This window comes from Boleophthalmus pectinirostris, unplaced genomic scaffold (assembly GCF_026225935.1).
Source record: "Boleophthalmus pectinirostris isolate CB_2022bp ecotype Guang Dong unplaced genomic scaffold, ASM2622593v1 HiC_scaffold_16, whole genome shotgun sequence".
Lineage (NCBI taxonomy): Eukaryota > Metazoa > Chordata > Actinopteri > Gobiiformes > Gobiidae > Boleophthalmus > Boleophthalmus pectinirostris.
The window spans coordinates 3,324,475-3,340,722 of record NW_026571095.1 but is presented as its reverse complement, the minus strand read 5'-3'; the positions used below and the strand labels follow the sequence as shown (position 1 = coordinate 3,340,722).

The window sequence follows — 16,248 nt, the reverse complement described above, 5'->3', positions numbered from 1 at the left end:
TCTGTCAGATTTGGACACAGTATCATGAGTGAAGACCGTCTCGCCCAGTGATACGAGACCAACTACTCCAATTTCAATTTTGATTAATCGTTGAGCCCTACATTTGCTCCTATTCCTGTATCGCCGCACTATATTTACACCTGATTTCATCCATCGCACATGCCTTCCATTCCTGCGCCCGGGTCCGTCCTCGGTGTGTGGGACGGGGGGAAAGTGGAGCAGCCGTCGTTTGGTCCGGTTTGTCCGTCAGCACCGTCTGGAGTCACACGGGGAGCTTCACGCTGTTTATTTAAAGGACCAGAATTAAACAACTGTCAAAGAGTGCACTCACCGGACTAACAAGTATGTAAATATGTATAGAGAGATGGCCTGGAGATATGTATGTTAAAGATGTCAACAAAATGACAAGGCGAGTGAGTTCAGACGTAGAAGTGACCCTCGTGGGCTTCTGCTGGAATCAATAGAAGAAAACTTTGTGGGGGCGTATAATTAAGTAAAGTTTGTTTTGCTCCTGTACAGAAATATGGTCAAAACAGGGTCAATATGATCCGCCCTGCATCATCTGTGTCTAATTATAAAGCATTTTAATCCTCCACGAAACAGGAAGTAAGGCTGGTGTGTTGTTAGCATGCTAGTTGTTGTTAGGAATGCGTTAGAAAACTGAAGAATAACTTTGAACTTAAGCCAGCTGTTGAAAATAAACTAGTTCTGTTTTTAACGGGTGTAATACAGGAGGACTCAGGTGTATTGCTCCATCTACTGGCAGCAGCGGGAATTACCATGAGGAGAAAAAAAACTAGTGTAAGTTAAGGAACATTCTCTGACGTAGTAATTAATATAAGCATGAAGTAATAATTTAAAACTGTGCAGAGTCTCTATCTGTAATGTCACAATCCTGAGAAAATTCAAACCAAGTGTTTTGTGACGGCTCTGGGAAAGTGGATTTATAGCACGAGATCCATCAAACAAGTGTGAAAGAAGCAAAATACAACTCCAGGTGTGTGTTTGACTGAGGGACAATGTTATACCTTCAGCAACAGCTCAGAAAAGTAAAATATATATATATTTTTTTATAAGATTGTGGTAGCTCAGGGAATCCTGATATGGAAAAATATCAATACCAGTTTCGGAGTAAACTGTAAAATGTAAGACATTACTCGACTATTGCAGCACTTTAAGTTACTCTCACCAAAATAACAGTGCGAAGATGCAGAACTTTTGTGCCGTATATGGACTAAACCAGGACTAAACCAGGACTAAACCAGGACTAAACCAGGACTAAACCAGGTCTAAACCAAATCTAAACCAGGTCTGAACCAGGACTGACTGAACCAATGTCTAAACCAGTACTAAACCAGAACTAAACCAGGACTGAACCAGTACTAAACCAGAACTAAACCAGGACTGAACCAAGACTGAACCAAGACTGAATCGGGACTGAACCAGGACTGAACCAGGACTAAACCAGAACCGAAGCAGGACTAAACCAAATCTAAACCAGGTCTAAACCAGAACTGAACCAGGTCTAAACCTACGTCTAAACCAGGTCTAAACCAGGACTAAACCAGGACTGAACCAGAACTGAACCAGGTCTAAATCAGGTCTAAACCAGGACTGAACCAGGACTAATCTTGGACAAGGACTTGGAATCTAGGAAACCAAAAAGCCACCACTTCAATCCAGGTTAAAAAGCATTGTAACGCTCATCACTGACATTTGCACCGAGTCAAATATTACAGTTTTTTGCCTGTAATGCCACATTACTACGTTACAGCAAAAAGCAATGCGGTGCAGTAACTCATGACTTTTATAACGCGTTACTCCCAACACTGCCAGGCGTTATCTAGCCAGATAATCCTGGAACCACAAAAAGCAGCTAGAGTATAAACTAGTGACATTCCTTTACAAGTCCTGGGTCAAACGAGATCATCATGAATCGCAGACAGTCCCCAGACCCCGCGCGCTCTCCGGGCTGGTTTCAGGGCTGTGTTTAGAGGAGTGGAAGTGTTATTGTTTGACTTGTAAAAGGAGAAGAACAGTGGAATGCGCTCATGTGCGGAGTGAGACCTCCTGTCCACACAGCAGCTGGACACAATCACACTCACTCATGTCTGCGTCCAATACATGGCTAATGCTCTACATACAGCCAGAGAAGGATGGGGACCTATGGAACCTTTCATGTATTTGCTCATGAATCAGTTCCAACTATGTCTCCTTCCCTTTTGCGTTTCACGTTGAGGATCGCTGCAGTCAAACATCTGTGTCAGTGTGGAGGCAGATGATTTATGAAGCTGAAATTGATCTAGAAATTTAAAAAGGACGACTGTATTTTCTATCAACCAGTGACAGTCTATTACATTTGCCTGTCAACCAGTCACGTCTTAAGTCATAAACAAAACATAAGCTGTACTTCTCAGCTCATTCTCTGCTCTTTTCTACAGTCTGGGTTCCACGCTCCACCACAGCAGTAGAACCGTCAAGCCTCTTCATCTCTTCTTCTTGTATCCACAGTGTCTCTGACAAAGCACCATTTTAGGTAAACTTATAGACACACTGCTGGGAAGTCTGTTTGCTGAACGTGGTGGCAGAGTGACTAGCTCTAATACCTCTCAGCACGAAGGATCCAGGTTTAATTCCCAGGTCACTCGTGTCTTTCAGGGTTGACTGTGTGTGCCTCTCCGCGGGGGGTCTGCTCCAGGCACGCTCGCGACTCAATAATCGTCCAGCTAAGGTACTTCTGACCAAGACGAGCTCAAGATCATGGAGATGTATTCTACAACAGCACTGAAGGATGAGTTAAATGCAGAGGACAGTAAGTGAATCAGACATTACCTTTGACTAGGGCTGAACGATTTTAAGAAAAAACTGAATTTTGATTTTTCTGGCAGATATTGCAATTTCGATTTCATCCAAGATTTTTTATTTTATTTTTTTTTAATTTTTTTTATCAAGTTTCAGTGCACATGAACATTTGCAAACATCACAGAAACTTGCATTATACCAGAGTCCTGCACCAGGTCCGGTACCTGCAGGTTCCCGGCGAGACTACTACTGTCAAAAATCACATCATCACTTCACAAACATTATTTATTTATGAGCTGAAGAAACATTGATCGAGATGCCGGACTTTTGCACTGCATACGGACTGAACCTGGACTGAATCAGGTCTGAATCAGGTCTAAACCAGGTCTGAACCAGGACTGAACCAGGACTGAACCAGGTCTAAACCAGGTCTAAACCAGGACTGAACCAGGACTGAACCAGGTCTAAACCAGGTCTGAACCAGGACTGAACCAGGACTGAACCAGGTCTAAACCAGGACTAAACCAGGACTGAACCAGGACTAAACCGGGACTAAACCAGGTCTAAACTGGGACTAAACCAGGAGTAAACCAGGAGTAAACCGGGACTAAACCGGGACTATACCGGGTCTAAACCGGGTCTAAACTGGGACTAAACCAGGTAAACCAGGACTAAACCGGGAAACCAACTGGACTAAACCAGGAGTAACCGGGACTAAACCGGGACTAAACCAGGTCTAAACTGGGACTAAACCAGGAGTAAACCGGGACTAAACCGGGTCTAAACTGGGACTAAACCAGGAGTAAACCAGGAGTAAACCAGGACTAAACCGGGACTAAACCAGGTCTAAACTGGGACTAAACCAGGAGTAAACCGGGACTAAACCGGGACTAAACCAGGTCTAAACTGGGACTAAACCAGGAGTAAACCGGGACTAAACCAGGTCTAAACTGGGACTAAACCAGGAGTAAACCGGGACTAAACCGGGACTAAACCAGGTCTAAACTGGGACTAAACCAGAACTGAACCAGGACTGAATCAGGTCTAAACCAGGTCTTCAATTAATCATTAACATTTTTATATTAAAATTATCATTATTATCATTATCATTATTATTACTGTTACTAATTTGCATAAATAAACCCAACTTTACAACATATAAACCATAAACACTCTAGAGCCACATCAGCCCTTTTGAGATTAGAATGTGTTTAATGCAGCTTTGCCACATTTATTTACATTTTACAGAAACAAAACTTAAAACGGCATGTCTTATTTGTATAAACTTGTTCTAAAAACAACAGTTTGCTCCTCATGCGCTGGTGCAGACTAAAGGACACGACTCAGTGGAATATTGTTGTTCTTTCTGTGACAGATGTTGATGATGCAAACATGTGTGAAATAGTTTACGAAACAAATCCTGGGTCAGTTAAGAGCACTGCAAAAAAATGCAGCTTTGATACTCCCAGAATCGTGTTGTCTGAGATTGCGATTTTCCAAAACGATAGAGCGTTCAGCCCTACCTTTGACCCATCCTTCAAAACCACTGGCAGAACCTGTCAGGAGTGGGTGACACAGAACCCAGGGACCAGAGGTTGGTACCCGCGGGTCCTGGTTTATTCCTGGTTTAGTCCTAGTTTAGTTATGGTTCAGTTCTGGTTTAGTCCTCGAATCAGTCCTAGGTTAGTTCTGGTTTAGTCTTAGTTTAGTCCTGGTTTACTCCTGGTTTAGTCCTGGTTTTGTCCTAGTTCAGTCCTGGTTTAGTCCTGGTTTCAGTCCTGGTTTAGTCCTGGTTTAGTCTTAGTTTAGTCCTGGTTTACTCCTGGTTTAGACCTGGTTTAGTCCTAGTTCAGTCCTGGTTTAGTCCTGGAATCAGTCCTAGGTTAGTCCTGGTTTAGTCCTGGGTTAGTCCGTGACGTGCGGGGCGCAAAAGTCCGGCATCTCGATCAATGTTTCTTCTGCTCAGTAAATAAATCCTGTGAAGTGATGACAGTCAAGCCGCGTAACCGTTTCATTTCGTGATTGTAATTCTTGAAGTCGTAACTTTTCAATTCGTATTCTGATGGATGCTTCAGTTAGAATACTTTTAAGTTGTGTGTGATTTATTACAGGCACGGGCGTGTAACGGGCGGAATGTTAACAGGTCTGGGTGGGTGCGGGTTTAACTTTGATATAATCACAGGTTAACGGGCGGGTGCGGGTCTCCAAAAATTGACCCGTGCAGGACTCTGCCAGGGACCCATTTTCACATTTAAATTTAGTTACAGATGTTTTACAAATTCTCACTTATTTTTCCTTGACCTTCTACAATCTGTTTACAAGTCTCTTAACCTACTCTCTGGCTCGTTTACACCGTGACCCAAAAATTCCACTCCTCTGGCCGGGTCGGGGCTGCTGGCTCCGGGGGCGGTGGGAGGGACCGGTGGAGGTCAGGTTGGTGATGGATTGATTGGATAATGCGGACCATACGCACGGGAGCATTCACATGTGATTAAAGCTTTAGGTCTGAGGCAGAGGCAGAGAAACAAAGCCCCCGTTATGTTCCCCGCTCTGTGTTGTGCAGGAGAAAAGTGCCCGGACGTGCTCATTAGTCTATAGAAGAACACGGGAACCAGGCGGGAATGTGTGTCCCACTTTCTTTGTTTTGGACCTGGGTCAATAAAGTTGCGAGAGCTTTGTGTGAAAATTAGCCATTGTGTGAAGCGGGGCATAGAAATACGTGTGATGTTGGCAGAAAAATGGAAGAGTAGTTGGTGGTTATGGTAGGCACAAATCTTAAAGGTTCACTGCGTAACTTTTCAGGCAGATGACCAAACAGGTCTGTACATGTGTCTCTGCACTCAGAAGGAGCGAGACACAAACAGTGGGTCAGTCTGCAACGTACCGAAGCACAAATGTATATTTAACAATGACTTGTACACGAAATGCCACACTTTCCGTTGCGTTTGGGACAAGTGTGAGTCCATGTGCACAGTGAACAAAGCAGCACATATGTTTGTGTCCAGTGGGAAAAAGTTTTACCAGGTGAGAGTCGCTCAATGTGGATGACGAGTCCCCACCTCCCTCCCCCCGTACGGTGTCCTGGTTTTGACAAACGCAAATCTGGTCACACTAACCTGTATTCACCTGAGTCATGTCTTTTAATCCAACAGAAATTGAACCGCATCAGCGACACAAGAGCTGTAGTTTTATCTTCGCTTAGTTTATGCAAATTAGCGATGTGGTTTTAAGTTTTGTTTCTGTGAGAGTTGAACAAAACTGAATTAAACAGATGATGTCAAACAGCTGATGTGGCTCTAGAGTCGTTACGTTTTATGTCGCAAAGTTGAGTTTATTTATGCAGAATAGTAGTGCAGATAGTAATAATAATGATGATCATTTTAATATAAAAACGTTAATGATTAATCGATAATCAATTGTTAATTCTTCCGACGATCGATTAAGAAAATTTCATCGAATGCAAAAATATCGGAATATCGATATATCGTATCGTTTAATGTGATGGTACAGTATCGATATTGTGGGCTGCTGTATCGATATATCGCCTAGAGTATTTTTTGGTATATTTTAATATGATTTATTTGTTACAGCTACAGTTTTGTTGTTTGTTTACAGGAAGGAAACTCTTTTATGCGACACATTTAACATTTTCACTGTTTTGATGATTAAAATGTTTGTGTTTCATATGAACTTTGCACAAGAAGTAATTTAACAAAAACTTTTAGTATCACAGCCACAATTTAGGCTTTATTTTTTATTGTACCGTATTGAATCGATTTGAAATATATCGCCTCAAACCAAAAGTGCACTGTATCGAGATATGTATCGTATCGTGCCCAATGTATCAAGGTATGTATCGTATCGGCAACTTCTTAATGATACCCAGCCCTAGAGGCGAGCTCACTTATAGAATGGAGAATGGATGTTCAGGTGAGTTTTTTTAACCCTGCAAAAACACACATATTTAAGTAAATACTAGACTGAAACCTTAAAAGACTTACTGTGAAATATTCCAAACAAAGCAACAACATCTCCTTGGAGACGAGCAGAGCAGGTAATAAGCCTGCCACCATTGATTTTCGCAAGTTATAGATGGTTAGTTTGGTTCTCTTTAGGTCATGGTTTGATCAAGAGTTAAGCTTGGTTCAAGTTCTGGGTTGGTCCTGGCTTAGTCTTGATTAATAGTCATTATAGGATGACCAGACGTCCCTATTTACAAGGGACAGTCCCAGTTTGTCCCGTGTCCCAGCAGATTTATGCAAAACCATTGATTTGTTCTAGTTTTATACAGGAAACATAGCCTGATTCATGAGCCGGTTTCACTTCGCGGAAACTGTCTGACCTCGCAGCATTAGGATTCATTCGCTCCAAGATAGGCGGGTACTTTTTTCATTTAACCAGTCGCTGTTATTTGATCATGACATAACTGGTATATTAAGCTTTTCCCAAATCCTGTAGGAAGAAGGGCAATAATTAGGGGTGTAACGATATCCAAGTCTCACAGTACGATGTCGTCCCGGTATGAACCTTACAGTACGATATTTATTGCAATATTGTGGGAAAGTTCATGACGTGATGGGGAGGCTCACGATTAAGGATGTAAAAATATTCAAATCTATTTTCACGATATACATCTCACGGTATGATATTTATTGTTATATTTTGAACTGTGAATATGCTACTTTTTCCTCTTAAAATGACTTCACAAGATTTAATCCAAAGAACTAAGACTTAAAAGTGTTTAGAACTGTTATTTCTTCTTGTAGACTGCACTGAAATTGAGCAAAGGATCATGGTCTATGTAGTTCCCTCTGTCTTTTGCTGCCTCATAACTCTTCATTTAAACAAAGTGACTTGTAATTTGATATATTGTGATGGTCCACGATATTATTGTGAGAACTCTGACGATACGGTATCACGATATTTCAGTTATTGTTACATCCCTAGTAATAACGTCTTTCCCCTTGATAAAATTCACCCTTGACCTCGGGAATCATTGCCAATAGACAGAATGTATGACTCTTCGCTGACTGGCTGGTGCCCAAACTCACACTTCGGGGTTTTTTGAGAACCGTCTAGTGTATTCTGATTCCTGACCTAGTTGCTGGAGAGAAATGAAATTGAGCAGAGGCACTAGTTGGCACCAACCTGGCTACAAGAAACAATCCAGGTGTCCCTATTTTTGACCAGTTTGATCCCCGCCAACAGTGAAGAAAGGCATAAACTGTCATTTGTTCAGGTAAAATTATGGAAAACACAAAGAAAATGTGGCTATACTGACTCGGTGCAGGACAATTCTCCTTAATTACGCACTTAAATTTTATTATTACCGCCCCAAACTGAGGGTGTCCCAGTTTCCCAGTTTCTGAGGTTGAAAATCTGGTCAGTCTGAACTCTAATGATACTGAACTAGTTTTCTCATGTTATTTTCCTTAATCGTACAGAACTAAAGGTTAAATTACCGTCTTACAACAAAACACATTCCAAATTAGGTCAGTCGCTCACGAAAATAGAATCCTTTGACTTTTTTTCTTGGACAGAGAAAGACAGTGAAACAAGCATGGAAAAACAGAAGCTCGAAGTGTGAGTCATGTTTCTGTACGCCGAAGCCAAGCTCACCGTCTGCCAACTAAAATAACATCACACACATTCATTTCTGTTCACAGTATATGGATAATGATTTTAAATGTAACTTCTTTTTAAACTTTGGACACTCTAGTATTGTTTGTGCACAAATTTGCAAGCTGACCAAGGAACGCTCGCTTACCATTGAGCTCTTTTGGCAACAACATAACGACTTTTCAGCTGGGCTCTGTGAAGTCCAGGGCTTGGCTTAAGTCTTAAATCAATCTGAACCAAAGTAGTCTCAGCGCTGAATAAATGTCTGTCTCGTGTTTTCTTTTCTTTTTTTTCGTTTTAGTTCGGCTTTGGACGTCTTCCTAATGTTCAAACCTGCGCCCAGACTGCACCAGGTCCAACCATTCAAACCACAGTCTTTAGAAAGAGCGTCAAAGCTAACACACAAACAACGAGCGGCTTCCTGTGGTTGGCGAGCTGCTCTTGGAGTCTAAACAACTGGTATTTGTGTGAGGCGGCTGAGTTCAGGCTGTAAACTATTGCACGAGAATGTATTAACTAAATAACCATTTTCAAGACAGATAAATGGGTCGCAGCCCGAGACGTGGATAAACATATGTGTAGTAATCTTCTATTTAAAGTAGAACGAGATTTTCAAAAGTCCAGACTGGGACACACCAGGGCTGGGACGGTCGTTTGGTATAAATAAAATTGTGAAAAACAGTGTTACATTGTCCAGTCTTGACTCACTTTGCTTTAGTATAATCTGAGGGATTTCTGTCGATGTATTTTTTTGCCTTATGGTCAAACATGGATTTCCTGTATTTTAGTTAAACAAACACAAAATATATAAATATAAAATTCTGGGATCAAATTGGTCAAAAATAGGGACACCTGGGACATTTCTTGGATAAAACTGGGACAAATCACTAGTTTTGGATAAAAGTGCTGGGTAAAGTCTGGTCACTCTCATTTAAAGGTTCACTACGTAACTTTTCAGGAGAGGGTCCACCACCAACAGATGCTATTGCTTTGCCTTGAACGTTGCACAATAGGATATGTAATCAAACTTATCTATCTTGTATTTATTCTTTTTAATTTTATGACTAGTTTTTATTGCTTATTCAAATATCTATACACATGGTAATGCTGGTGTTGCCCAAATAGGCCAGATAAGATGAACACCCAGAGCAGACATGTCCAAACTATGGCCTGTGGGCCAAATGCGACCCTCAGACAAATTTTTCTTGGCCCTCAGGCTTCCAGGTGAATTGGCCCAAATAACTCTTAAAAGTTTAAGAGTTAAAAGTTTAATTCTTAAACTTTTAACTTTTAACTTCAAATGAACAGTTTGAAACTACTTGTATGTATAGTGAGTGTGCTGTGTGTATAGTGAGTGTGCTGTGTGTATAGTGAGTGTGCTGTGTGTATAGTGAGTGTGCTGTGTGTATAGTGAGTGTGTTGTGTGTATAGTGAGTGTGCTGTGTGTATAGTGAGTGTGCTGTGTGTATAGTGAGTGTGCTGGTGTTGTGTACTTTTGTGTGATTGTTGCTGTACTTTCCTTTGTCCTGTAGATAATTTTACATCAACCTGCCGAGGGACTGAAGGTGGAAATTAGCCACGTTAGCTATAATCTTTACATATTTACATTTTTAATGTTCATTAATATGTGCTGTCCCTTTACAAATAAATAAAATAAGAAATAAGAAAATAAGAATAAAAGGTCATTCTAACATGCACATATTTCAATTATTCACTGTATTGAGCTGTCTATGCGGCCCTTGATTGGCCCTCTGCTTCATCTGTGTTTAGATTTGTGGCCCTTTGTGAAAAAAGTTTGGACACCCCTGGCCTAGAGTGACCAGATGTCCATATTTACCCAGGACAGTCCCAGTTTTGAGCCCTGTGTCCCCTGTTCCAGCAGATTCATACAAATCCAGTGATTTGTCCCGGTTTTATACTAGAAATGTCCCAGGTGTCTGTATTTTTGACCAATCTGATCCTGCCAACAGTAAAGAGAAACATTCATTGACACTTGTTCAGGTAAAACACAGAAAAGCTGCTTAAAAACACAAAGAAAAAGTGACTATACTGACTCACATTAGTGTTGGGTGCAGAACAATTTTCCTTAATTACGCACTCGTCGTTTCACAATTTTATGATTACCAGCCACCACAAACCAGGGATGTCCTAGTGTTTTATTTTGAAAATGTGGTCACCCTATGAATGCCGTACTGTGGAATATTCCTGGCAAACAGCCATCCTTTATTCTTTATGAAGACTACTAGAAAAAATTCACACAGTGGATCTTTATGCTTTACCAATTGTTTTTGTCTTCATAACTTTACCTGAATGAATGGAAAGGATTTCAAAAATGTACACAACTTTTGAAATGACTTAAGCTTTAAAGTTTCAGTGAGATATTTCTGCCTGTTGACAAAACTATGAAAACTCTGGTCAACTTGTGATCAGCAACTTAAATGTGCACTGTGTAACTTTTCTGGTAGAAGGTCCGCCACCTCCTTGTTTCCATGGAGATGTTACTGTTTTACCTTGATTTTTTCACATTATGTAAATCAGGGTGCTCACACTTTTTCAGCATGTGAGCTACTTACAAAATGACCAAGTCATAAAGATCTACCTAATACAAAGCCAAGCAAACTGCACTGAAACACTCTGTGCCCCTTTTTTGGACCCTCACCCACAGTTTGAGAACCTCTTCTTTAAGAGAACTTCCTCTGGCACTTTACACAAAACTGTGAAAAAAGTGAAGGAAGATTTTTAAACCTGTTTTTTAAAGTTCCAAACTGGAGTTACATTCTTTTCTGGTTTTGCAGTGATATTTACCAGCCTCTGCACGTTTACCAAACCAAACGCACATCGTGACAAACACAGATGCATTTGTGCACTTTTGTTAGACAAACTTCAGCCAAATGTGGCAGTAGGTCTGTTCTGTAGATCCGCTCTATGCTGTAGACCTGCTTTGTGCCAACACTGGAACACAAATTTAGACTGGTTTTTGCTTCACGTTTGGTCTTGTTCTTCTAATCAGCCGCACTGTGGGAGGGGCTTGTGTTGGCTGTACGCAGGAAGGAGCGAGAGCGTGAAAAGGCGAGGGGCGGCGTGCTGACGTGAGGCAGATGGACAGGTAGGATGTTTAGGAAGTTGAACCTGCCCTGTGATGCACGCTGGTACACGAGGGCACACGCTGTCGCAGACGAGCCGTGCATAGGGAGCGTGTGTGTTTGTGATGTGCCGTAGAGTCTCCGCGGGTTTCAAATGAGCGCACAGGCTGCACTGAGACGCCCCACACGCTCCTGCACCCGCTACAAGTTTATTACCAACAGCAGCGGCCGGAATGAAATATGATCACACTTGTTGAGTGTCAGACCTCGAGTGAGAGACAAGACCGAGTCCAAACTGAGTCCGAGACGAGACACGGCGATCTACCCACACAACCTTGGCGATCGACTGGTAGATCGCAATCGACATATTGAGCACCCCTGATGTAAATGAACTTGGTAATCATAATGGAGACAGGTTAATGTTCAGATCTATGGAGAAGCAAGCCTGTGCATGGTATGGATTCACATTTCTTAAGGTATTTTTGAGCTGTAAAACACCTGAAATTGAACAAATGCAAGGGTAAGGGTAAAGATATGTTCAATGCCCTACTGTGGAACATTCCAGGCAAAGAAATAACACCAGAAACCCTCCACCAGAAAAGTTGAAAAAAACATTTTGGCGTCAGTACATTTGTAGATGATTAGAGCCGGAGGACGTTGTGAAGTGAAATGATTTAGCTCTTGTTGCACACGTGGAAACAGTTAAAACCTCGACACATTGACCAGCCGTGTAAATATTCAGCCATTTCACATAATTGAAGGCTAATTAAGCGATAATTTGCAGAGAGGAGGGAAAGTGACGCTCTGGGAAAATCCAGCGGCATAATGTTCTACGCAGCCACTCACATTTTGGAAATAAGTCAAATGTCTGAAAACAAAAACACATGGAAGCGATGCAGATTCCACCATAGAGATACATGCAGAACACCCCAGCGGACACCGTTTTAAATAAAGATGTTTCCACTGTTATGCTCAAGTCATTTTGGACAGCTTCTGGATGAATTAAAGATTAAACCAAAATCATTTCAGATTCTAAAACAGCTCATTATCATCCAAAGTCAGCAGAGATGTATGGGAAGTCCAGAATGTCATCTAAAGTTCAGATCTCGAAGCCAAAAGGTGCAGAGGAGCGGGTCATGTCCTTCCCGATGTTGTGGAATGTGCAGATTAAACGGGACTTCCCTGCAGGTATCTGTCCAAAGCATTGTGGGTAGGGAGTTTATTAGAAGCAGCCGACTGTGAAGCCACCGCTCAGATTCAAGGCCTTCCAAATGACTCGGAGGTCAAAGGGCACGACAATATGATCTGGGAACACAGCGGCGCGCTTCCTAAACTGCATCACCAGCTATCTTGGAAGGAATGTGTTTTTCTCGCTGTTTGTTTTTGAAAAATCAGACAAAGAACAAATAGTGAAATATTTCCAACAGATTTCACTTAATTTCCTTTCAGACACTGCCTTTAGAAAGTTTGGGACCATTGTAAGAAATAGGACACGTGAATAAAAGAAAAACTAACTGGTAACAAAATATGATAGCAAGAAGCAAGAATGATCAACAGTTGGAAATATATGACCTCATGATTTTTAAATTCATTGACAGGGTTTAACTATTATAGAACCATGTAAAACTGTCACAGTCCAGCTGCACATAAGACACTTATGTTCCACAGATCTGATTTAGTTCACATCTTGATACACTTGTGAGGTTCAGGACAAATACGCCTTGGCCCAGGGCCAAATTTGGCCTGCAATATAATTATATTTGGCCCACAAGATCATATCAAATCTGTATTAGAGCTGCCCACCGGCTACAGATAGACTATAGAGACATTATTTATTTAAAATGTTGTTATTATTTTATATGATGCTTGTTCTGGATTCAATGTTTAAGCAAAACTATTATTAAACATTTATTTTAATAAGAAAAGGTTTAACATTACATATCTAGAAAGAAGAGAAAACATGCAGATGTTGTTGAAATTTTTCAATAAATATTTTGTTTGGCCTATGACTTCGTCCCAGTTTTTCATTTTGGCCTCTGTGAATTTGAGTTTGACACTCCTGATATAAAGGAACATATGGTTTTGGGAGTCTCTAAAGCAGTGGTGGTGTTGATGGTGTTTCTGCTCCACCAGGTCCAGAAGTCCAGTCTCAGACAGTTCAGGCCTTATTCAAATCCAGGACCAGACCATGAGATCACCATGTGATCACTGGTGTAACAAATGTTCCTAAGCTAATGTGTGTAAAATAAACACTATGGTATTCTAAGACTATTTTGTAAGAATTATCATCAAAAGCTTGAGCAGGGTTTAAAACAGACCAATGACCAGATGCTAAGATGCCCAGGTCTGATTCATGCTGTTATTAAATGATACACTCTGATGTCATCACAAACAGCCAAGAGTAAAAGTGCAGATGTGTAGAGACTCACGTAGATGAGGCGCTGCTGGTAGCGCAGGTACAGGTTGTACATGATGGCTCCGTCGTGCAGGTCATCCAGAGCAGACATGTCCTCCACAGAGCGCACAGAGCTCACGTGCATCGGCTGCACCTTCTGACGGGTCAGGGCGTTCTGCTTATACGTGTACACCTAAACACACAGGGAACACACATGGTTAAAATGGGCTTTAGATCAAACCTGGAGCACTTTTCTTCAGCCCTGAACCTTGACCAGGACCATCTAAAGGTGCATTGTGTAACTTTTCTGGTGGAGGGTCTGTCAAATGCTTTTTTCTATGGAGATGTCATTACTTAGTCTGGAATGTTTCACAGTTCTCTCAGTTTCTATCTTCATGGAGACCAAACCAGACTAAGTTACAAGTCAGATCTATGGAGAGACGACCCTGATCACAGTCAGAATTAGGCCTGTAACGATAACACATTTTGCTGGACAATTAATTGACCAAGAATTAATTGCGATTAACGATAATATTGATATTTTGAGACCAATTTCAACTAATATAATGACCATGGAATAAAAATGCAAATACATCCTCTCAGTGATCAATAAACCTTACTTTCTAAAGAACATTTAACACAGGAACTGTACGACAACTGAAAACAATAGGCCTAAATAAAACAGACTAAACATAGGATTAGTCTAATGTAGTCTGACTGACAGCGAGGACTTGTTCACAAAAATGCACTTGAATAAACCATTGTTGAACCAAACACAACCAAAGCAATAAATAAAATGGATTATTAAGTCTCTGTAACAAAATTGTCCTTAAAAGTGATTTTAGTGATTGACTTACATTGGTGTATTATGTCTCGTCTCTCTGTGGCTGCTGCTGTGAGCCTCGTCATTTTGGTCATTTAAATGTTCGTATTAACCTGCGACACAGGATCCTGTTTCTCTATGAGGGAGCCTCTGTCCTGTCTGGTGTTGTGTCGGTTCGGTTTCAGGATTTCAGGTTCTCCCGGGGGCAGGGCTAGTTGTCGCTCGGGTTTGGGTTTATATCGGCTGTTGGGGTTTGGGACATTTCTTCTCCTTATTTACGCACTCGCTGAATTTGACGCATGTGGCTGTTGAGACGTGTCCCGCTCACCAGTGTTGATTTGGCATCGTGACTTTTGGCGATGAACGGAGATGAACTGTTTTGTTACTCTGACAGCGGCGCTAGCTTGTGTTGCTAGTGCACCATGATGGTTCAAGCATCATTACACTTGTTAAACGAGAGGAGTCAGAGAGCGATAGGACTTCTAACATTCAGTCTCTTTGAGAGTGAGAGAGAGCGAGGAAAACAAACAAGCATGCAACTAGAATTTATCGTGGCTGGAAAAGTTATCGAGCTCGTTAAAAGTTATCGTACAATTAATCATTTTATTGATTATCGTTACAGGCCTGGTCAGAATGTTGTTTTTCTAGGTATTTAAAAGCTATAAAACCACGTGTAATTGAATCAATGTAAAGTAGAGCTGTTTAATGTCACACTTCCAGGCAGAGCAATGATGAGAGCAAATATCCATAGAAAGAAGCACGTAACAAACCCTTAACCGAAAAGTTACATAGTGCACCTTTAAGCTATGTTCACAATAACAAGTACAATTCACTCTATTCAGTTTAATTCACGTTTCTTATAGGAATACGAAGTCTGTTCATTGTTCTTAGGGGATTTGGTAGGGCATTTGTACAGAAACAAGGCTCTTATTTATAGAAAATCTTAGACCGGCCCATTCACCTGACTACATTCTTAAGAACTTTCTAAGAACACTGTGTTTTTGTTAAGCATTTTCAGTAAATAAGCAAAAAATAAATAAATACTCGCAGACATAGATGATTCAATCCATCTGAACCTAATCCATTACACTGCCGCTTTTGCTCAAGGATATTTTGAACATTTGAATCCCTAAAATAACACTTAAAGTACACGACAACAGTGAAAAGTATCAGTATTACACTCATTTTAAACCGAATGTGCCGTGACTGAGTGGTGTAAATACAAAAACACATGTTCTGGGGTCTTTGTCCTAATAAACGCTGACATACTGGAGGAAGTGCTTTGTCGGCTGTTCACTTTCTTTGGTGCGGTGATAAAACTCCCGAGCTCTCACGTTTCAGACAGATGGCAGGTGGAGGAGAGGTGACTTTACATTAGACTGTCCACAGGAAGCCATAGGAGACTTTAAGACCGTGTTACAACAAGACTTAAAATGTCCTCTAAGGGAATGGGAATAAATGTTGATTTGGGCTGATGACAGGTTTTAGAACTACTACACAGACTCACATGACTGTCAAAAAATGTA

General features: G+C 41.1%; 1 protein-coding gene across 1 annotated transcript in view; it reads right to left on the bottom strand.

Moving 5' to 3' along the window:
• The window catches only part of myo10 (myosin X), a 235,114-nt gene that overhangs the window by 101,675 nt on the left and 117,191 nt on the right, over nt 1-16,248 (bottom strand). The window contains 1 exon segment of the mRNA XM_055151493.1: nt 13,934-14,092. Within this exon segment, the coding sequence (XP_055007468.1) occupies nt 13,934-14,092 (159 nt within the window).